Source organism: Anopheles marshallii, chromosome 3, assembly GCF_943734725.1.
Source record: "Anopheles marshallii chromosome 3, idAnoMarsDA_429_01, whole genome shotgun sequence".
NCBI lineage: Eukaryota > Metazoa > Arthropoda > Insecta > Diptera > Culicidae > Anopheles > Anopheles marshallii.
In genome coordinates this window covers 64,029,043-64,054,823 of record NC_071327.1, presented here as the reverse complement: position 1 = coordinate 64,054,823, position 25,781 = coordinate 64,029,043, and the positions used below count along the sequence as shown (strand labels likewise).

General features: G+C 51.0%; 1 protein-coding gene across 1 annotated transcript; it reads left to right on the top strand.

Annotated features, from left to right (window-relative positions):
- The first annotated feature begins 7,038 nt into the window (after positions 1-7,038).
- LOC128715697 (methylcytosine dioxygenase TET) lies at positions 7,039-24,326 on the top strand. Its single transcript, XM_053810608.1, has 9 exons — positions 7,039-7,080; positions 16,993-17,121; positions 17,183-20,405; positions 20,487-20,691; positions 20,869-21,041; positions 21,102-21,380; positions 21,462-21,693; positions 21,827-23,771; positions 24,218-24,326. The coding sequence occupies exons 1-9, from the start codon at positions 7,054-7,056 to the stop codon at positions 24,254-24,256; spliced, it is 6,252 nt and encodes a 2,083-aa protein (XP_053666583.1). The 5' UTR covers positions 7,039-7,053; the 3' UTR covers positions 24,257-24,326.
- The last annotated feature ends 1,455 nt before the right edge of the window (positions 24,327-25,781 follow it).

Genomic DNA, 25,781 nt, shown 5'->3' with positions numbered 1-25,781 from the left:
CCGGAAAATAGGTTTCCCTGGACGACAGCAAACGGGATGGTATTGCGACCGGTCAAAGTTGGACGCAAGTGTCGGGGGTTTGTTTTTTTTTTTTTTGGGCGATTATGTACTTAACTTTATAAATAGATATGTACATTTTTGTTTCCTTTACCGTATCGTAAAATGGGTCGTGTTTTCCTTCCCATTCATGTTCGGCGTAGTTTGCGTATCATATTTTCCTTGACCATTAAAGAAAAGGTACCAGCGAAAAAAAAACAACGGGGATTGGAGATGCGTAATCTTTTTACTACGATCCGAAATTTATACCGTTTCGATTTTGCTACGAGGAAGCAAAAACAAAAAAAAAAAAGAACCGAGAAATAAAGCAGGAAAAATCTTCATGACCTGCCCCTAGGCCAGGGAAAGATGTTCATTTTGTTCCAGTTTTTTTTTTTCCATACCGCAATGAAGTTTTTTGTGCGTTTTTTAATGGTTTCGCACCCGGAAAGCGGGAAAAACCGGGTGTAAATCTGAACAGTGAAGAAAGTAACATGCAACATAGAAAGAGTATGCTGACGGGAGGAGAAGGTGGATGTCCAACAGGTTTCTTAATTTTTTCGCCATGCACGATTTGTTTGGTGAGAAGCGTTTATTTTTGCCGTTTGCCGATGGGTTGCTGAAGATGTTTAACTTTGGGACTGGACTGTGGACGGTGGATATTTGTTTGTTCGCTCTTCGTGGTATTGCTGAAAACGGAGACTTAAAGAACAACTCAGGCGTTTTTTTTGCTGGTTGCTGCAGCCATAAACAGATGGGTAAAGCGTAAAGGGTTTATTAACGCCGCGGGTTATTCCTGCCGAAGAAAGTGTTCTTGTAGGTCACGGTTTTTTGCATCCTTCCCGTACGCATTCGGCGTGGCGGCAAAATGTACGCAAACAATCCCTGCCAAGGTGGGCTTTATGTTATCCCTTTTCTAGTGCCCTTCGCCTAGCCACCCATCTAAATACATATAAAAATAATCTATTTTATTTCCAAACCCCCTGCGTTCGCGCGGCTTTTTGTGGGTGCTGTTGGATCGATATCACCCTCCGCGAACACACGGACCGAGGGAAAAGCGCCACAGCTGCTGCTGCTGGGGGGGGGGGGGACCGTTGATGATGATGAGTTCCACCTGCTTCCGTTGTTATGACAGCAAACGACCATTTGCTTGTGTGCGGTAGGTGCCTTAAAGAAGGAAGAGGTTGTTGTGTGTTTCGTTATGATTGTTTCCTTTTTTTTGCATTCTAAATTGGACGAAGACACCCCGAAAAAGACAAAACGCGGCGCCATGTTCGGATGCGGATGGCAAAAGGGCTTCACAAAGTTTTGCCCTTTTATAGTACACCTTGGACGTGTTGGGTTGGGCCCGAAACGAAGGCTATTCATTTTTCTTCAGTTATGAGGAAAATCTCTCCCAAACCCAACCACCCCAAATGCACCTTCCCGCGGGAGCCAGGGAGTCGGGGGATGGGTAAACGAGGTCAAACGATGAAAATGGAAGGAGAAAAACCATTTGATAAACGCGCCGCGTCCCTCAAGGACGGCATGATAAATTGGTGTTTAATTTAAGGAGTTGTCCCTTTGACTTTTCCTCCGCGCGCGGAATGCTACTCCCCACCGTTGTTTGAGTTGAATTATTCAGGCCAGCAGTCACCAGTCGGTCACCGATCGGGAGAGCGTCAGGAGAAAGGGAAAAAGGCTCCAGTACGTGAATCAGGTCATAACAGTGTGCAACACACCGGTGTGTGACACGTGTTTGTCATAAATGAGGGTGGGTGGCGAACGATTCTCGGATGACCTTTTGCGTACCGGGGGGAAAGAGTGTTTGTTTGGCTTCATCGTTGTTGCGTACCTTGGCAGGAAGTACCTGCAGGGAAGCGTACTTCAGGTCATTAGTGAAAAGCGCATAATGAAAATTATGGTGCGTTTGGTTGGTGTAGCGGTCATTAGTTTTCGTTACATGTTGTTCTTTCTCAGGGCGTGATTGATGGGTGACGTTTTAGAGCACTGCGTGCATTGGCACTGATAGTTTATAGACATTCCAATCAACTCTTAGCCATCGTCCTGATGAAATTACACATAAATGAACAATCCGCGACACATAAACGACTGTTTCGAGTGTGTACGGTGGTGGTGTATTTCCATGAGTTCCATGTGAAAAATCATTTATCAAATCAAGAAAGCCGACGAGGGGGGGCCGGGGACACTCTGCGGGCCCTCGCGCAAGGAACCATCGTTACGGGCAAAAATATAAATATGTTGACCGGGTTCATCCGTTATTGTGCCCGTTAATCGTTTGCTGATCCTAAACCAACTCTCCCCATGTGAAGAAAACGGGGGTAGGAAGAGGGAGGGTGCTTTTGTGTGTGTACTTGTTCGACTCGTTTGTTAAACATTGACCCGTGTGTTCTTTCCCGCGTGCCATCAGCTCCGGCACCAAATCCATAACAAAAAAAAAAGATACCCCACGATTAGGCGCGTGGAGCAACAACACAACAACACACACACACACATACACACTACATTCCTGTTTCTTTCACCCCCTACCCCACGACATGTCCTCCCCGCCACCCGACCGGTGTCAAGATGTTGGGCACTCGAGGCCAAATTCTCAGTTTTCCTGCGCTAATGAGCTACGGGGTACCGGGTACCTTCCCCACATGCTCCCCCTTACCAATTCCCTTTGCCTATTTTTTTTTTTAAGTGGAGGATATCGTTTCCCGATCATTAGCGCACACAAACTGGTGTGTGCTGCCAGTGCTCTGCTTTTGGGACTTACTTTGTTGTTGTTTTTCTTTTACATGTCATTTAGGATTGGAGCCCCATCCCCCCCCGCATGCGAATGTGTGTGGTGCGCGCGCGCGGGGGCATTTGTTTGTGCGTTGGTTTTGCTGTCAAGGCGAGCTGAGTGTAAACATTATTTATGTTCCAATTCTAATTTTGTATTATTTTTATTTTAACATCCGTAACGTTGCGCACCGAAAATTTCGGAACCACCTGGTGTTGGTTGTTTTTTTTTTTACCTTTCGGTTCTTTTTCCCCCTCTAGAGAGTGAGGTGAACATGTCGATTTGGAAGTGGAAAGTTAATTACAAAAACACACCCTGTAATGTCGTGCCCCTGGTGGCGAAGTTCTCCACCTCCCCTTCCAAGGAATCGAAGTTGTCATGGATTTGTAAGTTGGAGCCCGTGCCGAAAACTGTCGTCCGAAATGGAACTAATTTTTGTTGCACTTCACCCCTCCACCCCCCACCCCGCGGTACGAGTTCTGGCCTCCTTCATTTTGGTGGTGTTGTGTTTGGGAGGTTGCTATGTCCGTTGCCACCAGTAACACAACGTTTTGGAAATAATTAATGACTTTGCAAGCATTCCGGGCCGGGTCTTGATCTTTGGGCTGGTTGTAGTTTGAACGTCGTGTGACCAGTCGAGATGATTTACGGAATGGTTCTGTTTAAGGTCGAAATTCCCGCACTGGAGAAGTCTGACGAGCACCGGAGCCCGGAAGTCTAATTTACAAATTCGTAGTGGAGAATGAACTTTGTCCACAACAAGAGCCTTTCGCGGACTGTGCTCCTGTTGGGTGGGTTGGAGAGGGGGGAGGGGAGGGCAATTCTAATCAAAAACTTTCGTCTCTAACGAAAGTAACTCAAACACGAGCGTACAGAACATCCCAACATTGCCGACAGATGGTAGTAATTAGACAGTTTTTCTTCCTTTGAATTTTGGGGGAGGAAAACCTGATCCGTTCTTCACAAGCAATGATTGTAGCGGTATGCAAATTTTCCCATTTTTGCAAAGGCTCCACACATACACACACACACACACGTGAGGAGCTTTTCCCAGTTTGGGATATTACGGGATCTCCTAATTGCCTTCAAACACATTCCATCAGGGAAGGACAAACGAAGCCAAACACGTGTCGAGAATGAGGTTAGGTTAAGGGAAGAGATTCGGTATTCGTGTTCTGGACCGCAACAAAAAAAAATGTATGGAAATAAGCTTGATGGCCAAGTCAGGACGCGGGGTGGGGGGGGGAGTGTATTTTCTTTTGCTCGGCCCAAGCGGGACCTGAAGAAATTCAAGCAATCAAGGAAGGAATTGTGTTTACGCAAGCTAGCATCATCACCGTCATCATGATGGTGCCAATGTGGATGATGATGGATACCCTTCTACACAACACACAAACACTCCTTCGAACCCTCCCCGCCCGGTCCCTCCCATCACACACCAAACAACAACAATCAACCCGCTGATGAGAAGGAAATGTCCGCCTCCATCACACGGAGGGGGGAGGGATTGCAGGGAGGTTCGGTACGATATTCCGCTTCGTCATCCGTGTGCGCAGATGGCGCCACCCGCGTGTGTGTCAGCTCGGTGCTCTTCTACTGGGGGTTTGAAATGCCAGCATAATTTGGTTGATGTTTACACTGAAAGAGAGCAGTTTGAAACGGTGAGACCTTTTCCAACCATTGGTCCCGGTGTGATGCATCCCGCGTGTATACTGTGTGTGGTTGTGTGGGCAAGCAGTTTCCACTTCTAAGGATATGCGTAAATAGTGCTAGTTGAAACCCCCCCCGGCAATTAACAGAATGCTTTAGTAGAAACACAACCCATTTCGTCTATTTGTGTTGAAATATTGCCACCGCAAAGCGGGATTTTGCAGCGCCGGTTCGGTTTGTGCCACGCCACCAGGGTCACAGACAGAGCGCAACACCGTAAATCACACAATTCTGGCCGGCCAAACAAAATGGCGGCCCGTCTTTCAATAGCTTTATTGGAGCGCAACCCGGGGGGGTCGGTTTTTAGCAGGGAGGATGCCCGCGGAAAGGTATTTTCCGGTGTGTATTCGCATAAACTTTCCATAAACTTGTCCGCCATCTTGTCTCCTTGTCCACCCGGTGCGCCATCGTTTTTTTCTCTTGCCACAGAAGTATGTGTTCCCTACACACATCCCTGAAACATCGCGCATCGGGTCGACACAATGGTCGGAGGTGGACGGTCGTGTGTGCCGTCGAAAATTGATTGCCAGATAAATTAATGGTCCGTAAAAGTCAAATTTTCCAAATCCCTCACGCTCTCTCTCTCTCTCTCCCTCGATGCCTTGGTGGCCATGTTGCCTCACGCTAGTCAACGGAGTCTTCGCCGCCATCTGGTGGAGGTTTTGGTGCATTACGAAACAATGAGCCGGTGGAGACACTGCCCTCCCCCCGTCTGAGTCTCTCCAAAAGGAGGGGGGGTGGGTTTTTCCGCCGGGTGAATTTTTGGCATGGTTTGTGCGAGTTGCAAGATACCCCCCCGGGCCCGGGTGTACGGCGTTGCCGCTTTCTAGCGTCCTATTGAGTGAGCTCCTGTCGTAGTTTGAGGTCTTTTGCCAAGATAACGGATGAATAATAACGATAATTAAGGCGAAGACTCTCTCTCTCTCTGCGCCTGCCGGTCCCGCCGCTGTTTTGGCATTACTCGACCCTCGTACTTGGTTGTACCGTTCCTTACAATTTGCACCCTTCCTCGATGCGCTTCGAACCCCCAACGGCCGTAAGAAACAGACCAACAAGAGCGCAAAACCGTATATTATATACGCGACGTTCCCGCTCTGCTGCTGTCGCAAACCCTTCGCTGCGTTTTGTGCTGCGTTTCCGTGGTGCATTTGTGTGGAAAGACTCACCTTTTTCGTAGTTCCCCCACACCGTCGCCCTTTTTTCCCTTCTTCATCATCCCCTTTCCCTTGATGTGCACTGTTAGAAGGAAGGAATGAATTGTTATTAATACCATTAATTAGTATTTACTATTATTAGATTCTCTCGCTCTTTTCTGCAAAAAGAGTAAAAAGGGAAGGGATGTTCGGTCGCTAAACCCACTCACTCAAACACACACACATACACATCTGGTGATCGGTCGATCGTTAGGTTTGTGCAGCAAAAATGGTTGCTAGTTTCGCTCGGGCCTAGCGTATTTCTTAAGCCTTTTAATCCTACGTTCGTTGATGTTACCCGTAAACAACAACCCCCTTAATGTTCACCCGTTTCTTTCTACCGATGGAAAGGGTTCAGAACGGGGATAGTGCGATGGGAGGGTGGTTTAGAGAAATATAATTCAATAATAAATAGCGTTTTTCTTCAGACCATAAATTTTCATTCTCGTTTCCGATGTTTTTTTTTTTCCATCGTACCATACGAACATGGGGGGATATTATTCAAAACGTGTACACGGTTGGTTTATGGCGAAGCGCATAGTTTGCAATTTTATCACCTTTCTTAACTCGTGATTTGATTGTATTGAATTATGCAAAAGAAAATGCGAAAAGTGTATCGCAAAAATTGAATTTATAATATATTTTTCTTCTCTTTTTTTGCTGTTTAATATTCTTTTGTTTTGTTTACTACTTGTTTTTAGTTTTATGTAGTTTATTTGTTCTTTTTTTTAATAAAATTAACAACTTTAATAAATTTAATTTCAATTTAGAAGTTGTTTTGCATTAATTTATCGTATTTTTATAAATTTGCTTATAAATGTTTTTTTCTCTTGTTCTATTTCGTCTATTCTCGAACAGAGTGGTCGTGGTCGCAAGGCACTGAATCTCGGCGCAACACCCAAGAACGTGCCCCAAAACTCGGCCGTCTCGCCCGCACCGGCCTCCCTACCGCATCCATCGCCGAACACTACCAGCGGCACACCGTCGACGCCCAATGTGCAGGTGCCGGGTAACCCGTCCCAACAGCAGCAGCAACAGCAATTGGTGACCGTGTCCGGTGCGCAGACCGGTACCGCCGCACCACCGACCGCCGCGAATACCGCCGCCCCCGGTGTGCATAACAGTGCGCTGCTAGGCAGTGGTCCCAGCCAGCACCAGCACCAGCAGCAGCAGCATCAGCAGCAGGCGCAGCTGCAACACCATCTCGCCCGCCATCCGCCTATACCAGGTGCTCCACCACCCGGCGGAGGAGGAGGAGGTCCTGGGAACCTCCAGCAGCAGCAGCAGCAGCAGCAGCAACAGCATCAGTCCATCATCATCAAGTCGGAACCGGCCGTCGAAGTCATGAAGGATCAGCCGCAACAGCCGATGGTAAGTGGTGCCCTTTAAAGCCCGTAAATATCGCCGAAGGAAAGCCGGCCCGAAATTGGCCACGGTTGCAATAAATCCGTTCCAATCGGTTTACCAAGGAGGGAAAAGTCTGCCAGAATTCGACCTAGGTTCTTGCGTGGGAGTTGATTGTGTGTGTGTGTGTACTTTCAATTAAAAACTTGATTATAAACCGAAGTTAAGGTAATCGATGCAGGAGGCGGAAAGTAGCTCCCTGTTTGCCACGCTGCACTCTTCTCACCTCCTCTCTCCCATAAAAAACAGGAAAAAATCCACCTCCAAATACGTGCACCACCCACGCTGGTGGGGTAAGTTTTTCACGAGAGCGAGGGGTTGGGAAAAAAGTTTTCGTTTTCATTAAACTTTCGCTAACGAGAGACAGCAAGCTGTAGTTTGTGCATGCTGTGGTTCAGCAGATATGTCTCAGCGAGGTGCACCGGGCGTAGAGGTGTTGCCTTTGCTTTTGTTATATCCATATCACAACCTGCAGCCAGCCACCGTTGCCAAAAAGGCCATTGTTAGTTTGGGTTTTGGGGAGTTTTTTTTTTTTTTTCGTTGCTGGAAAGTAAAATTTCGAATCCAAATAATCCAGCCTTCTACAGTCGATGGAGGAATGGCGCGCTAGAGCGGGCAGGACTTGTTCGTGGTGGAAATTAGCCAAAAACTTCCGCTTATTTTTTAGTTTTCCTTTAAATTTATCGCTTTTGAATTGCATTGGGCAAAGATAGGAAAATATTGTTTAGTAGCAATGTTTGACTGTTGATTAACTAACTTGTTATTCTGAAGAGCAGAGGCAGAGTTTTACTGGGAACCAGTTTTTCTTTTAAGTTCACTCTCATTTCCCGCATTTTCCCCGAGCATTGGGGAAATGTGTATCCTTCCACCTGATAGCAGGTTAATAATTTATGATATTGGTTTAAGCAAAGTGTATCACATCCCAACCTCGGCCGCTTTGTACGCCGGCAAAAAGTTAATCCATCTTTGCTATTCCATCCCGCATCCGATTATACACACCGGTGGCGCGGCATGTCGAAAGTTGGGTTGGTTTGCGTTCTTACGACATTTATTATGACCACCACTAGTTTCCCTGTGGCCGCTCCCCCCGTGAAGCACCCCCTGTGTGCGAGGTAAATTTCGGAAGTAAAAGCACACGACCCCGGACGGGTCGGGGTTTCACCTAGCACTACTTTTTCATCAGTCTAAAAAGGCATTTTCTGCAACAACGCACTGCTGGTGCTGCGCGCGGTGTGGTTGTGCTTGTCTATGAAAAGTGTGGAGGGTGGAAGGGGAGGTTTTGGTGGGATGAGGTGTGTGTGTGTGGAAGGTAATTTTGGCTTTTCTCGTTGATGAATTTTTGTACCTTCAGCTTCAACCACCTACCACCCGGTGGCGTAACAGCGAGGGCCGGAGTCGATCGTCAGATAACGTCCTCCTCCGCAGGCCTATAGGACTCCCGAAATGAGTTTTTGCCACCGGATGCCCCAAAATGCGGCAGGGTAAAGAAAAGTGGACTTTTCTCCTATTTTTTTTTTGTTGCCGGTTGGTTTCTGTTTGAGCGACAACACGATGATGATGAACTTGCATTTGTTTATTCATCAAAATCGAAAGGGCTGCCGGGTCTGTGGGTCTGTGTGTTTTCGTTCATCATTTTGCCCCATTCTTGTTGTTTGAGATGAGAATGAATATTTAGGGGGCAAAGGGAACTGAGACGGATGTAGCGGGCACCGAAGGGAGGGAACATGGGAAGGGGGCAAGTAATAATAATCTCGTTTTCATTTCACCGAGGCGCACCGAGGCGGGTTTTTCCTCGGAGGGTTTTTTCCTCCCCTCCCCCTAGAAGCCACCATACCACACGGGGACAGGGAGCAACTCATTTCAGTGGAGCCTGTTTTTAATAAATATTAAGCCCGGAAAATGAAGGTTACGTGTGCTGTGTGTGTGACGAACGGTTTTTCCTTTTCGGGGGCTCTTTTTTTTTTTGTTTCGTTTGGTTCTGCAGATGGTGTTTTCTCGGGAAATTGTGATTGGAGAAGATATTGCACTCCGGAAAAATGCCATACCAAGCGGGAAAGAGATAACGCGACAGTGTGTGTGTGTGTGTGATGTGGCTTTGGGGAAGGGAAAGTGAAAAAGTTGTTTTATTAATTTTTTTGCTGCCTCTCTATTTATCCCCGGTCCCACCTTTGCCCGCTCCAAAACCTCCCTCGCAGATCCGCGAGACTCTGCCCGGTTTGGAAAATCCTGGTACAGTGCTTCCTTTGCCGTTTGAAAAATTGGCCTTCCACGCGCACTTTCCACACACACGTTGCCCACTTGGGCGGAAGATGAAGCCCTTGCCCCCATTCTCGAGATATGATTGGTGGAGCTGAGCTCCGTCTGCTTGCTTACACAGTGCAAAATTATATCCAAATATTTCATTTTCATCACAACGCGCCAACCGCTTTTCGCTTCCGGATTTAGTTCCACTTTTAAGTGTGTGTGTGTGTGTGTGCATCAGCACACATTGGAATTGGGATTAAAGACAGCAAAAAAACCAGCCAGAAAATCCAATTGCGCTTTGCTTATGTTTCGTATCACCGTGCGACCAGATTGGCTTACTTGCCAGTTGCTCCGGTAAGGCGAAATGGTGGATCAGATAAATTTCCTTTCCCTTGCCGGTTGTAATCATTTTCCATCCATCTGTTGGTTTAAGAATATTAATTTATCTACTCGCCGTGTTTACGCTCCGTTTTGTAAACATAAATATGATATGTTGTGAGGGTTTATTTATTTCTTTCCCCAAAAGCCACCAGGAGCCTCCATTGCAGTTGTCAAAATTGCTCACATTTGGGGTGCTTTTTTTTCTCTCTTCTTAAATGATAAAACTCATTTTGAGATGGAAGCATGAAATTGTTGTCGAAAAGCGAATAAAAGTAAGAGCAAATATGCGTTTCGGCCGCATGTGCGTGCGTGTGCTTGTGGCGTAATGCATTTCTGAGCACTTATAAAACATCCATCTGCCACCGAAGCCACCGCAACAATTTTCCCTTTCCCCACTCCCACCCCCCCCCCCGCTCGGGATCGGTTTGCACAACCAAAGATAGTTGGTTTTGACGTAACCTATAAGAATTTCCACCCCGCTCCCCCACTCGCTCGCGCTTTCTTCCTTCCCTTCGGTGGTTTCCGTTCGGTTTATGCACGTGGTGTACACCGGTTAAGGGGCATATTACGGGATGGAAAGGATACGTAAGGCCACCTTACCGAGCGGCACACAAACACAAAAGAGACAGAGAGAAATAAAGAAAAAGAGAGAGAGAGCAAGAGAATACTATTTCTGAGAAATGCTCACCGGTTTGATCGGAAAAATCGAGCCAAAAAGGACGAGCCACTCACGGTGTGGCGGTGGTGAAAAGTGCGAAAAGTATTGCGGTTGAAGCGGGATTGCGATGAGGTGGGTTGCAGACGAGGACGGGGAAATAATAATGAATTATGTACACATACATGTGCACACATACACACACACGCGCATCTATGTACATGCACGGTCAACACAATTGGAACGAATGGAAAAAGGGACCGAGGGGTGAAAATAATGGAAGCCGCCACCCGGTGTCCAGAGGGGGTAAGGGTGGATTGTTTAGTAGAGGGTGCGAGAGAAAACATTGCGCTGGGGGTGGGGAGGGCAACGGTTAGGGTGGAACGGTGGGAGGATTTTCCGTCTAGTAATGAAAAGCTTATGTGTACATAGCGAACCATTTCCCTATCCTTTGCTCGGTGTTTGTAAGAAGGGAAATGGCAAGGGAATGGGAGGGGGTGGGAAAGCGGGTAGGACGAAAAGGAGGCGGGTGGTGGGTAAATAAGATGACGATAGTGAAACGTTCGCCTTCGCCTTCGCGAGGGTTGGTTGGTTTGAGGTGGAGTGTGACTAAAAGGAATGAAATGGAATGGTGGAAACACGATGACGATGATGGTCGGTGCAGAAGAAGGGACCGAACGTCAGTTACGAATGGGTGCGAGTGAGCGAGCAATATCTTAGGGGGGCGTAGGAGGGGCAGGGAAATTAATAGTGCGCTCTGCTTGTTTTTCCCTTCGCTCGCATTTCCCCATTTTTCCGTTCGCACCGTACCCCGAACGCGTTCTATGTGTGGTTTTCCTCGTAAAACCGGGTTGGTGTGCGGTTCAGAGGGGAGCGTGTGTGGGTGAGGGACGAGCAAACCGTCGTCGTCGTTGTCGCCATCTTGCCCCGGCATGTGTGCGTGTGTGTGTGTGTGTGTGTGTAGTAATGTGTGAGCGCGCGTGTGTTTCGCAGCACACCCGGCATCGTATATATATATACACCTTGGTGTGTGTGTTGGGTGATGATGGTGGAAAACCTTCGTCCTTTGCCACTCTTTGGCCATTTGCAGCGTATGTATGTGTGCATGGTTTCACCTCGTGGTGCACTTTGTGTATGTGTGTAGGTGTGTTAGATCGGTTTGCACACGAATGGGGACATTAAGGGCTAGGGAAACATTTACGATGGTGCACGGAATAAAACGGAAAACGTGTTGTGTTTTCCTCGCGGCAAGCAGGCAAGACAGTAGGGGTGTGTACGTGTGCCTTACACACACACACACACACACGTACATCTACCACCCACCCTCCTTCTCCTGAACTCAGGCAGGCGCAATCAACGAAGGAAAAGCTCCGTTGCCTTTATTTTCCTCCGTCAGCCACCCATCCACCCACCGTTCGCCGCACCCCAATGGACAAGCTGCGGTGGAAAATGGTAATGAAGCAAGGCAGGACAAGGCGGGGGCAGAACGGCTGGTTTGCTGGCAATCGGGGAGGGCGCAAGCAGCTGGAACGATTTTCCCAACCGGATACCAAAAAAAATAAAAAAAAGGAAGGTCAAAGGAAAAGTTTGTCAGAGGAAGGCGAACCGGGAACGGGAGGGAGCGGGGAACAAGAAAAGGGAAATAATGTCTCGATCGAAATTGCGCAATTGACGTGCGCTGTGGAAGAAACGGCTCATACACACAGGCACCTCCAATTTGAAGGACGATTGCGAGCGAAGGGAGCCACACTGTTTTCCCTGGTCGAAGACGAATGACCGAACACATCGCCATAAAACCTCGCCAGGTCCCTTGTCTTGTGAAGTCGAATTTTCATGATCATCTCTCCCCCCTTTCATGTGTGTGTACCACACGACGATGGTCAAAAGTCGCTGACCCTCGCGCGGGAGTCATCCGAGTGCCGGATGTTGGTACGCTGAAATGTTTGCACAGCATAAAATCATCCCCTTTTCGGGCCGATGTGTTTTCCTGCTCCCACTCGTTCTGCGGTGCAATGTTGAGGCCAAAATGCAATATTGAGCAGGGGGCAGGGAAGGAAAGTGTGTGTGTATGCTCTGTTGTGTGCCTTCCATCAAGCCGCGCATGTTGCTTATTATGATTTATGATTATATTGCTAACATAATAAGCAATTTATATAAAATATTCCCAACCAACTTTCGAAGCGGCACCGGCAACAGCAAGCACAACAACCGAAAAGGACCTTGACAAGTCAGATTTTTCTTCCATGGGTTTTGTGGCATGTGGCCTGTTTTGGGGGTTTCCGGAGGGAGGACAATGGTGAATGATAGTGTGCCGGATGTATTAGTGCCGGAGAAGAAACACCAAGGACACCCGAAGAATATACGAAGAACAATAATTGGATGAGGTTTTTTTTTTTCGTTTGTATCCTATTTTCCAAACAAATCTTAATGAAATTAATTAAAATTTGATGATGTTTCATCGGAATTTTCTATTACGTTTAGTGAATGCCCACGTAACCATTAAGCCAACCACGTGGATCTTTGTGTGGGAAACATGTAACAGCAACAGCAAAAACAAAATACTCCAATCGTGTAATACATCAACAAAACATTTGTTTTCCTTTGCGCAAAGAACTGACAGAGGAGCGAAAAGTTTCCATTAGCCAGCGCCGGTGCTTCACTTTGCCCCGCACCGTCGGACATTCATTTCCCTTTCGGGTCGGCGCTGCCAATTGCGAAAAGCTTTTACACTACACATTTATATGTTGTGATTATGGTGGTGGTTAGGTTTTTGTTTTTTTTATCACCACCAGCACCATTTCAGCACCCGCCGCCACAACCGAAAGCGCGATGATTCATTCTTGGATGGCATGGATGGTTCGCGGACAACAGAGGGGGGGCACTGATTGTCGGTGTGTGTGTGTGTGTGTGTTTTCCTTGCATCGGGATTGTTGTTTGTTTGTTTGCCGGTGTACGAGATGAATGTTGTGAAACATATTTTTATCTCGTTATGCTTAAAAGGAAGAGCATCGGTTGGAAGGGGGGCGGGGGGGTTGTTGTTTTGTTCGGCCTCTTCCCGTAGTGCGTAGTGTGCGCATTGCTCTGAGTGTGCTCTATTTTTAATAATGATGTTTGCCCTCGCTCAGTAAACTACGAAGTACTCCGTGCGTCAGTAAAACATTTTTAATACTTAAATCTAATAAGTTCCGATGGTAAATTATTCCATTGTTTTATTTATTTCCTTTGGCACCAAAATAAATCCCAATATGCATTTCAACCCAAAACTTCCCCGTATGCAAATTAATGCCCCTTCCTTCCTTGCGAACACACACAAAGCAAGTGCAATTTATCGCTTTTGAACGACTTTTACAGCGGGCATTGTGTATTGCATAAGACGGGAAGGCACATCTTGGCGATAAGATTAAAGGCTTTTACCCCGTCAACACCACCCCGGCACCCCCCTGCCGGACTGTTTCTAAGGCGTACAGTTTTCCTTTCCGCTTTGTGTAATACACGAACCGGTCTCTCACATAGGTGGAAAAGAAGTAAAAGCGAATGGGTTGTTTTCTTTTCTTACTCGCTTGTAAAACGAGATACGGCCGGATGGAAAGATAGGAAAAACTCGTGAAACAATAGTTGTTTTTTTGTGTGTGTGTGTAATGTGTTTCTTAGCTCTTTTTATGTGTTACCTTGTCGTCCTATAAATTACCTTCGTCGAGTATTTATAACTGGACAAGGGTTTAACAGGGGGATGGTTGTGTAAGAAGGGTTGAAAAATAATGCGTCCCCGTCACAGCATGCAGGTGTGTGTATGTGTGTGAAGCATGTATGTCCCCCCCCCCTCCCCCTCACCCCTATCGGTGCATTCTGCACACATACACACGCTATCGATGCACTTTTAAAAGATGGTGGAAAAGCACCGAGCTCCGGAAGATGAGGTGGGCTCTAGAAGGGGACAACTTTTCGGAGGAAGTTCGCGACCGCACCGACCGGCCCCGGTTGCAAGTCCCGCCGCGCTGATAAAGACACCGAAAAACGCCGGCCGCCGGGAGGGAAAACTCAATTGTAATAAATTAAACAAAGTCACTGGAACGTAATTTATGCTTCCATTGTCTGGCACAAAACTTCCTTTCCGTCACACACCCCCTTTTCGCTCTCTCGGTCCCCTCCTCCCCCACCCTTCCAAGTTCGGTTGGCCACCATTGATTCGTACGAGGTCGCCTTAGGGAAGGGACACCAACAAACAAACGCCCGCAAACACACACACACATGTGTAAGGCCCTGGTGGGGAGGAGGGAGGTCGATGCAACGCTGAGCCGCGCGTATCATTCGTCGCCATCGCGATCCGTTCCGTTCCGCGTTTTGCAAAGTTTTGGTACAATTTTCCGACCAAAACCGCCCCCCCCCCCCCTTTTGGTATGGTGGATGACGCGTTCCGTGAGTGTGTTTTATCGACCGAAACCCCGTGAGGACCGGCAAAAGTTAGGCTTTTCTCACCCGGCATTTGCACCATCTTTTTTGGAGGACAAGATGAGGGGTTTGGGTTCTGCGATGCACACAATGCACCGTGTGTGTGTGTGTGTGTGTGTTTGTGTGTCATTTGCGCTAATTGAAGGCTTTGCAAACGGGTTTGACAGGCAAACGTCTTACTGCGCACCCCGAGAAAAAGAGGAAGACATCACATGAAACATCGTAAACTGCAACAATTTAAATTAAAACAAACACCTACCACCGACCGACCGAAGCGTCATTCGCCGTTTCGTGTGACATTTGCAACCTGTCTCCGCCACCTGACCTTCTTCGATCGTACGATCGAGCGGGCCCGGTGTGCTTGTTGTGTCGTGAAGCAATCTCCAACCGCACAGGTCCGTCTGCTTAACGAGCAGCGCACACACACGCACACAATCGTCTCAAGCACAGGCAATAAGCCGGCAGAAGATCGAGACGTCCCCACAGCACACCCGCGCTCGGGCCCCTTCTCGGGTGTGTGTGTGTAATTTATGAAATCAATTAAAATTTTATTGCACCCGTTTTATGTGGCCCGCGCAATGAGATGGCCGCGAGCGAAACGATGGTTGGTGTTTGTGCCATTATAACATTCGTCCGTCGGTTTTGGCTTTCACTTGCTCAGCGACTACTACCACCCCAGCTGCTTATCTTCTCCACTACTCACACTCACCAACCCCCTCCCAAAGGTGGTCCGGGTCCAGGTCCAGAAAGGTTGGTGTGTGGTGTGGTTTTATTTCGATAGTTTGGAACCAATTAGCGAAATATGGAGCGGAGCAGGGAAGGAGGCAACACCTACACGCACTACCCTCCGTGTGCGATATGGCGGTGGTTGGCCGATGGCATTGCTTCTCGTTGGCTAGTTTTTGTTCATTTTGGTGGTTAATGTCATTTCGTGCCTGTCCGACCGGGATTGCAACTGTGTTGGTGGCATTAAGCCCAATTAATAAACGATATTTCCCAGCACGACATTGTGGAAAGTATGAAAACACGTGTACACGAGTGGGCTAATAATCGTAAACATTGTTCCTTAAAGGAAGGAAGCAACTTTCGATCGACCTCATCGATCCCATTGCGGGGGGGTTTTTTTGTATGGGTAAAGTAAAAAGTGCATGTAATTATGAAAATCAGTATCAAAATTATGAGCCGTTGTATAATTAGAGACACCCTCCAACCAAGGGGTGAACCGGACACGTGTACTGCACTGCGAGAACGCGACCGTCCTGCATGCTACGCTTTCCGCCGTATCGTTGTAGTGAGAAGAAAAGATACTAATCTTTGGATACTTGCACCGAGAAACACCCGCCACAACACACACGTAGATAACGCTCGATGCCCGGGGGGAGGGGTGGGTGAACATTGTGTCGTTTAAGTACCGGGCCCGGCCCAGGGAGGGAAGAATAGCGTCGATCTACATTAGCAAACAACGGCCATGGCCACAACACCGACCGAACGCGTCAAGGCGAAAATAGTGCCGGTGTTAGTGTGCTGCTCTTCTTAAAGCCATTATAACCTTCCGTTCCCTTTCCACCGGGCAGTGGAAGGGAGCCTGATGGGCGGTACGGTGAAATGTATGCAAATTTTCTAATAAATTATTTCAAGCAGCAATAAATAGATGCAAAGTGGCGATTCTTTCCCCGTTTTGACGGACGCGGCGCGGGGGAAGGCTTTCCTTGCTTGGTGTGTGTTACGCCGTGTGCTAGCGCACACACTCGCCGTATGCGCGCGTGCGTGCACGTGTGTATGGGGCCTGGGAGGAAGTGATGCAAATGCGATACCGATAAGAAAGAAGGCCCCAGTGCTGCGACTGCCGGTGGTGGAAGTGCAGCTCGTTTGCATAGAAATAGCCGAATTAAAATTCTATTTTACCCGAAATAGGGTCTCGTCGGGTACACGAACATTAGGGGCGATAGCGTGTAGCGTTGGAAATTGGGGAAGTTTAAGGAATGTTACGGGGAAAGCGCAAGGAAAGAGGACATTAAGAACTCCTCTAATGGTAAATTTTGGAGTTTGGCTTGTTGGCTGTTATGAAAGACATTAGAATCGCGATTAAATGTGAACGATTTTCCCATGGTATGATTAATATCTCCCGGTCCAATTGTCTCTCTTTCCAGGCCCCAATGGCGTTCTATCCCACCTGGCAAGCAGACCCGTCTCAGGGCTGGCAAAATCAGTTCATCCAACAGATTCCACAGAACACTCCCGCTATCACACCACTGAACTCGCTCGAGTTCCAGCCACAGGTAAGTCTCCGCTAGCTAAAAGGCACCTTCGAGATATTCATCCATCTCTCTATTCTTTTAGGGATACGCTGCATACCAACCGAACGGTTACGTCCAGACAGCCGGTATCGGGTTCGATCCGAACTATGGCCGCACGTACGCTGCACCACCGGCGGTACAGCGCTACGACTTCCAGGCCAACCAGATCGCCCCGATCAATCAGGTGTCACTGCAGAGCGTCAGCTTCGCACCCACCGTCACGTACGCCGGCCAGGTGTCGACCGGGCCCGCCACGATCGTGTCCGGCCACGCCGGCAACAATCCGCACGACCAGTTCAATCTGCAGCTCGGTGGCAGCAAGCAACAGCAGCAGCAATCGACGGCGACGGCTTCGGCAACGTCGGGAAACGACATGCCTGGATATCCACGGGTGAACAGCGTACCGCCGCGCTCACTCAATTGTAATGGGTATTCAGGCCAGCAAGATTACGGCGGTCTGCAGACGTCGACGACGACAACCACCACCACGGCAGCGAGCGCGAACGGCAACAGCACGTCCTCCGCTAGCGCGTCATCGTCCCCGTCTGCTGCATCCACGGTTGCGGCCGCTACGAACGCCGGGAACGGCGGCAGTAGCAGCAACAGCACCACCACCACCAACAACAACGGCAGTGCGGGCTCCACGTCCTCCATGCACCCACCGCAGGGTGTGCCACAGTCACCGAACCGGCAACCACCGCGCCCGAACTCGAACCAGCAGCTGTACGCCCAGCAGTCACCGAACCCATACAACGGGGGCAGCTCGGGCGGGGGCAGTTTGCAGCAGTCGCCGAGCCACAACGGCAACAACACACCGGTCGGGTACGGTAGCGGCGGCGGACAGAGCGGTATGCACACACCCTCGCCGATGCAGCAGGGTACACCAACCGACAATCAGCATCAGCAATCGCCCAGCCATATGCAGAGTGACTGGGGATGGACCCAGCAGCAGCAGCAGCAGCAATCGCAACAGCCCGGTGCGGATCTGTTCAACCAGTCCGATCGCGTGAACTTAAACTCGCGGCTCAAGACGATGATCATGAGCAAGGGCGACCAGAAGGATGCGCTTCTGTCGGCCGGCGGTCAATCGCACATGGGTGCCCACCTAGGGCTGCAGCAGCAGCAGCAACAGACCGGCTCGCAGCAATCGACCGGTCATTTTTTATCGTATAGCCACCATCTCCGAGACAGCCTAACGCCGACACATCTGGGTGGCCCCGGTCCGGGTACGCCCGGGCAGCAGTCGGCGTCGGGGGCCGCTAGCGGTGGCCCCGGCATGATGGCCGGTGGCACCGGCAGCGGCAGCAGTAACAGCAGTACAGCGAACGAAGGTACTACTATCGGAGATGGTGGCGGCAGCGGACTGATCAACAGTATCGGCAGCATTGTTGATCCGAGTTGGAAGCACCCGCAGGCGGGCGGTGCGGGAAGCAATAGCAATGGTAGCGGCGCAAACAACGGTAGTGGCAGTCACGGCAGTACGGCGTCGGTGGCGGGCGGCATGAAATCGCCCACGCTCACCGACCACCATCACCATCATCAGCTACAGCAGCACGATCATCTGCTCGCCGGTGATCTGCACCACGGTGCGAAGCATTCGGTTTTTGAGCAGAAGCAGCAACTAATCGACAAGAATAATACCGACCCCGGTGGCGGGGGCGGCGGTGGCGGCATTGGGTCACCGACGGGGGGCGAGATGAAGGGCAAGATGGGAAAGTCCGGTGGATCTTCCTCGTCGTCATCGTCCGGTTCACCATCGGCCGGCTCACCGTCGTCCAAGGCGAAAGGAAAGGGAGGCGACAAACACGGCAAATCTAAGCACGGTGGACACGGCCATCACGGCCAGCAGCAACACCCGGGACAGCAGCATCATCTCGATCACCTCGGACAGGGGATTGTGGACACGAAATCTTCCAGCTATTCGAGCAGCAGCTCCAACTTTATGATGCATCACGATCAGCAGCTGCTCCAGCAGCAGCAGAACTACTCGAACATGAACCAAACATATCCCGGCAGCGGCGGTGGCTCAACAACGCCGAACGGAAGTCAGACTTCCGGCTCGCTGCTCGGTTACTCACCGGCCGGTGCATCCACCATGATGGTGGACAGCAAGCTGATAGACGACAAGAGTCCACTGAACCGCTTCCGACACGATTCCCTGTCGAGCGGGTTCAATCCGCATCTGCAGACGGGTGGAGCCGGCACCACCGGTGCGTTCCACCATCCGGGTGGAACGGCGGGTCAGACGAGTGCGTCCGGGTACAATCTGATGAGCGTCAAGAAGGAGCCCGGCCTGCTGGACGATGGCCAGTCGACGTTGCCGAAGTTTGATGGTGGATACGAGAAGAACTATCAGAACTTCATCCGGTACGGCGACTACTGCGACAACACGCAGTCGGCCGCGTCGCAGGCATCGGTACAGGCCGGCGGCACATCGGTGAAGGGTGCGTCCGCGGACTACAACAGTTACTACTCGCCGTACGGAAGCTACTCGAGCTACTCCACCCAGAACTACCCGAACTATCACAACCAGCAGACGGTCGGCGGTGGTTTCGGTAGCGGTTCGGCCAGTAACAGCAACAGCAACAGCAGTCTTCCACCAGCGCAAACACCCGAAGGGAATGCGTTGCTCTCGCTGCCGGCCATCTCGACCCCGGTCGCACACCAGACCAACTTCGAGCAGCAGATCCCGGCGCACACGTACCCGATACCGAAGAACAACAGTCTGCTGCCGGCATCCGATCCGGTCTCGATCAAGCTGGAAGCGGACGATTCCGCGTACGGCAGCATGGGCAACAGCTCCGCGAATCTGGGCTCGGACCCGGGCAGCGATCCGGGCGTTGGCAATCAGTCGTCCGGCGCGGGCGGTGCGTTGGCGGAGATCGACGTTGCGCCCGGCAATCAGTCCGGAGCGACGGCCGCGTCCGGTACGACGGCGGGTGGTGGAACAACAACGACCACCACCACAACCACCACCACCACCGGCACGAAATCGAAATCGAAAAAGGGCGAAAAGAAGGACAAGTCGAAAGATAGTCACGGCGACGGGGCGGACGGTAAGGCGGAAGGTGCACCGACCGGTGGCGGCAAAAGCAAGAGCAAGAAGGAGTCGAAAAACGTCAAGAAGGAACCGGTCGATCCGGCCCAGAAGGCGGACGACGATAAGCTGGAGAAATCGCACAAACCGGAAGCGCCCGATTGTGATTGCTTCAGCTCCGGCACGGATAAGGCACCGTCCGAACCGGGCAGCTACTATACGCATCTTGGTAAGGCAGAGAACCCGTCGGGAATGCTGCCGGACGTTCGTATCTAACCGTTGGCGTCCTTCTACTCCTATTTTTTTTTAGGCTGCGCAGCTACGCTTGAAGATCTGCGACGCGAGACGGAACTTCGCGTTGGGCTGACCGGCAAACAGCTCCGAATCGAGAAGGTAGTCTACACCGGCAAGGAGGGCAAATCGAGCCAGGGCTGCCCGATTGCGAAGTGGGTCATCCGGCGTGTCGACCCGGAGGAGAAGCTCCTGTTTGTGGTGAAGCGCCGGCAAGGGCATCGGTGAGTTTATGGTCGGGTCGTGATACTTTACTCCCCACAAACACTCATACACACACACGCTTGAAAAGCATAATTGGCCCCCTCCGCATCGAACAGCAGCAGGAAGTTGCTGCGTGTTCGTGTGGTGTGCATCCGAGACATTCCTAACGCGCTCTGTGTTTCGTCCCCCGTTTGCAGGTGTAAGGCATCCTTCATTGTGATCTGCATTGTGGTGTGGGATGGCATACCGAACCACGAGGCGGACAGCGTCTACCGGATGCTGGCGGTGAAGCTGAACAAATTCGGTCTCCCGACCGTGCGTCGCTGCGCCACCAACGAAAATCGTACATGCGCCTGTCAAGGTACGAACGGTGAGCATAGGGACATCGCGTACCGACAGTCAGATCTCACGATCCTCATTGCTTTTGCAGGGCTCGATCCGGAACTGTGCGGCGTCTCGTACAGCTTCGGGTGCAGCTGGTCCATGTACTACAACGGGTGCAAGTACGCCCGCTCGAAGACGGTGCGCAAGTTCCGGCTGTCGGTGAAGAACGAGGAGGCCGAGATTGAGGAGCGCATGAACGTGCTGGCGACGATGTTGAGCCCGCTGTACGTGACGGTCGCGCCCCAGGCCTTCCAGAATCAGGTGCAGTACGAGCGGGAGGCACCCGACTGTCGGTTGGGCCTGAAACCGGGCAAACCATTCTCAGGTACGTGTGCGAGTAGTGGCGCTCTTTTGAAGGGAGAACGATCTTTTTTTTTCACAACCAACGATTGGTCTCTCGCGCCAGGTGTGACGTGTTGTTTGGACTTTTGTGCCCATACGCACCGTGATCTGCACAACATGCAGGACGGCTGCACCGTGCAGGTGACCCTGCTGAAGCCACTACCACCGGGCGTGAAGCCGGACGACGAACAGCTGCACGTGCTGCCGCTCTACACGATGGACACGACGGACGAGTTTGACAGCGAGGAGGGCCAGAAGAAGAAGCACGAAACCGGCGCCGTGCAGGTGCTGGAGAAGTGAGTGTAAAGCATTGGTTTCTTTTTTCTCCCCCTCGTTCCTCGCGCTCTGCGATTTCGTCCAGCTGGGCGAGTCCCTCCCCCCGCCCTCACACCGAATATCGCTAACCTTTGTTGTGCCTCCATCTTGCAGATTCCAAACGGAGGTACGCGTTCGCTCGACACCGCTGCAGCCCTGTCGGAGACACGGCAAGAAGCGCGGCAATGGAAAGGATGAAAAGCTCGGCAAGGACGGGTCGGATGGTGCGGCACCGGATACACCGCCGCCACCACCACCCCCGACGAAGAAGGAAAGCAAATCGAAGAGCAAAAAGTCATCGGCAGCCTCGACCGCATCGAACAGCGGCGGTACGGCGGCTAACAGTGTCGCGTCGCCGGGTGCCGGCGGCAGTGGTTCCGCCGGCGCGGGTGGTTCGTCGGGGTCGGGATCTCCGCGAGCCCATACGCCCGGCAGTCAGAAGTCGACGGGCAGTGGGAAAGGTTCGAGCAATGCCACGCTCGATCCGGTCACGGGCGTACTGACGGAGAAGCACAGTTCGCCGCTGCACGGACAGGGTGGCGCGATCGGGGGCGGTGTCGCGGGCGGATTGGTAGCGGGTGGTAATGGTGGTTCCGGCAGCAGTGCATTCACCGCACCGAACACGATCAACTCGCCGAACTCGGTGGCGAACAACAACACGAACAGTACGCTCATCGATATGGCGTCGATGATTGACAACTTCACGGACGCACAGCTGCAGTCGAATCAGATCTCGAGCACGGTGCTGGATTCGCCGTACAGCTACGACTACAACACCGGCCAGTACATCGACAACCGGCAGTATTACAACAATTGGCCCACGGATTACTACGGCAACCGGGGCGACCCGAGCAAGCTGGCGGGGTTGGGTCGGAACGAGGAGATCCCGGACACGACCACGCGTCCCGGCAGCAACAGCAGCAACTCGGCCTTCAGTCCGAGCATTCCGGATCCCACGAAAACACCCACCCCGATCCACATGGATGATTACGGCAGTACGAAGCTGAACCAGGGCCAGGTGCATCACCACCATCACCAGCTGCAACAGCAGCAGCAGCAGCAACAGCAGCAGCAGCAACAGCACCAACAGCAGCACCAACAGCAGCATCAGCAGCACCAGCAACAGGCACAGCAGCAGACGCAGAACACGTACCACACGCTGCAGCAACCCGAGCAGGGTTTCGTGAAGCCGAAGCCACCGGATTACAATCCGACCGCCGGGTACGGTTACCACCATCCGAATACCCCGATGGGTTACGGCTACCACCATCACCACCATCCGCCGTACCATCACACGCCGTACGATCCGTACCAGAACTACAACTACGGCTATCCGCCCCAAAGCTACCACCATCATCACCACACGACATATCACAACATGTATCCGGCAGCGGCGGCCGCAGCAGCCGCCGCCCAAACGCAACTCCCCGGCACGGGTCCGGCCCCACCACCGCCACCCACCGCGGTCATACCCGCACCGCCACCGCCCTCCAACTGGAACCTGTACCCACCGCACCTCGGTACCGGGCCAACCACCGCCCAACTGCACGTCGCGGCCGCAGCGGCCGGCGCCCTCGGCAAGCAGTCCGAGCTGGGTGCGGTGGGCGGTGGAGCGGGCGGGCTAATGGCCCAATCGGTGGTTGCGCCGCAGGCGCCGGCCCCGCCACCGCCGGCCCCGCTACCACCCAAAGAAACGCTCGGCGAGGTGACGGAAACGAACGAGAACCTGGACTGCTTCGAGGATCCGCAGATGGGCGGTGTGGCGATAGCGTTACCGCACGGTAGCGTCATCATCGAGTGCGCCAAGCTCGAGATGCATTCGACGACGGCGGTGAAGAAACCGAACCGGCTGAACCCGACGCGCATGACGCTGATCTTCTACCAGCATCGGAACCTGAACCGGCCGAAGCACGGTATCGCCGAATGGGCGGAAAAGATGCGGCTCAAGAAGCTCGGCATACCGACGAACGATCCGCTGGACGACAAGGATATGCTGCTGGAGGACGACATCAAGGCGGAACCGCTCGACGAGCTGCACCATATGCGTCATATGGGTGATGTATGTATCGAACGCGTGGGGACTTGGGAGCTGAATTTGATTTCGAGTCAGTTAAAATTCAGACTGAGTCACAGTTGTGAAGATTCTTTAATCTTTGAAGAATTTCTAGAATTTCTGGATCTCTGAAGATTTATGAAAAATTTCAAAAGTCGTGAAAAGTACTCCATACTTTGTGACTTTTGAATCTGCATAAATCTTTAATCTAAATGCATGAAGTTCCTTATGATTCTTTGAAGATTCATGAACCTCTCAAGTCCAAGAGTGTCCAAAGTGTCCTATTTTTTGTAGGATTCATAGACATCAGACATCTTTGGAGATCCTTCGTGATTCTTGAAGTCGAATGATTCTTAACTAAAGTATCATCTGAATGACTCTTAAAAGATTCATGAAGCTTATGTCATTTCCGAGAAGACACAAATGCTAATAGGTGGGTTTTCCGTTTACAGGAACATGACATGATGGACGTAGAGTATCCGGGTGTCTAGTGGTGAGAGAAGGATCTGCCATCGAGGCCAACGACACTGGATGAGCAGATCGGATCACAAGACGTCACACCACAGCCACAACCGCCGGCCGCAACCGTGAGCAAACCGTCGGTGGCATCCGGACAGCCGCAGCCAGCGACGAGGCAATCGACCCCGGGGCACACTACCACCGCTAGTGGGCATCGGGGCACAGCTGCCTCTGCGCTACAGCTGCTACAGAACCATCAGCAGACGGCGATGGCACATCATCTGTCCCACCATTACACCGCGCACCATCATCACCAGCAGCAGCAGCATCACCACCATCACCATGCGGCGTCCACCTATCATCCGCTGGCCGGCGGTAGCCACACGCCGGTGTCGCTGCTGTCCCAGCGTTATCATCACCATCACCAGCAGCACCATCAGCATTATGCCGCCCATCACCGGAGTCCCTTTTCCCAGTGGTTACAGCAGCAACCGGACCGGGGCGGCGACCCACACGGGCAGTACTATTACTATTACTACTACTGAGACGAAAAAAAACACACACACACACACACTGACAGGCAGGCCGTTGGAATGGAGTGATGCAACAGGATTGGGAGAAAGTGTTTGCCATTTGTCTTGCCAAAAACGTTGTTGAAAACGTGAACACACAGACGGCTATCTACCGGCTATTTGCGGGTGCGGGTGTAATGTGTAAGTCAACCAAATATGGTACAAAACTCGATCGGGAAGTGATGCAAGCGGGAAGAACGCTACCGGGAATTATTTTTCTTGATTTTTTGCTGCTTTTGTAAAACAGAAAAAAAAACACAACCATTTCTTATTTTCGTTCCGAAAGGATCGAGCGATAAGGAAGATCAAGGGGGGGCAAAACAACCTCGATTAAGCAGGTGACCGACTGTTGCATTTTAGCTACTACCACAAATATCATTGCGTCGAGAACGGAGGTTGAATGTATAGGGTGTAAGGAAAGCATTTTCATTTGTTTGTTTGTTTTTTTTTTTTTTTGTAGTTTGCGTCTTAATGCTTTGTGCCCGAAAACGGGAACGCTAAGGGCTGTTTGATTTCATGTCATTTTACGAACCGGGGAGGGGGAGGAGGGGAGCGGTTTGCAAAACTGTTGATAAGTTATGGTTAGCCCCAAGATTTTCGCTTCGTTATGTTAAGACACCACCACCACCATCCATGGACCACCCCTCCCCCTCCTTCCTCCCCCATACATTAGCCATACATAAGTGCGCAGTTTTAGTAGCGATTAGTAGCCATTATTTAGGGTAGATTTTAACGTCTTACACACACTCTCATACTCAAGAGGCCACTGAAACCCACACACCCCACAACAAGCACACGCATTGCAATTGGTAGGTGGGTTGGTGCTTATAGGTGAATGTAAGCAGCGCGATAGCATGTTTCTTTCCTTTCCGTTTATTCGTCTCTATGTCATATATAGCCCGACCATGCGCCCCGGGGAAGATGTGCATTGTGAAGAGTAGTAGTAGTTAAGCATAAGTTTAAAGAAAAGCGCTTCTCTGATACA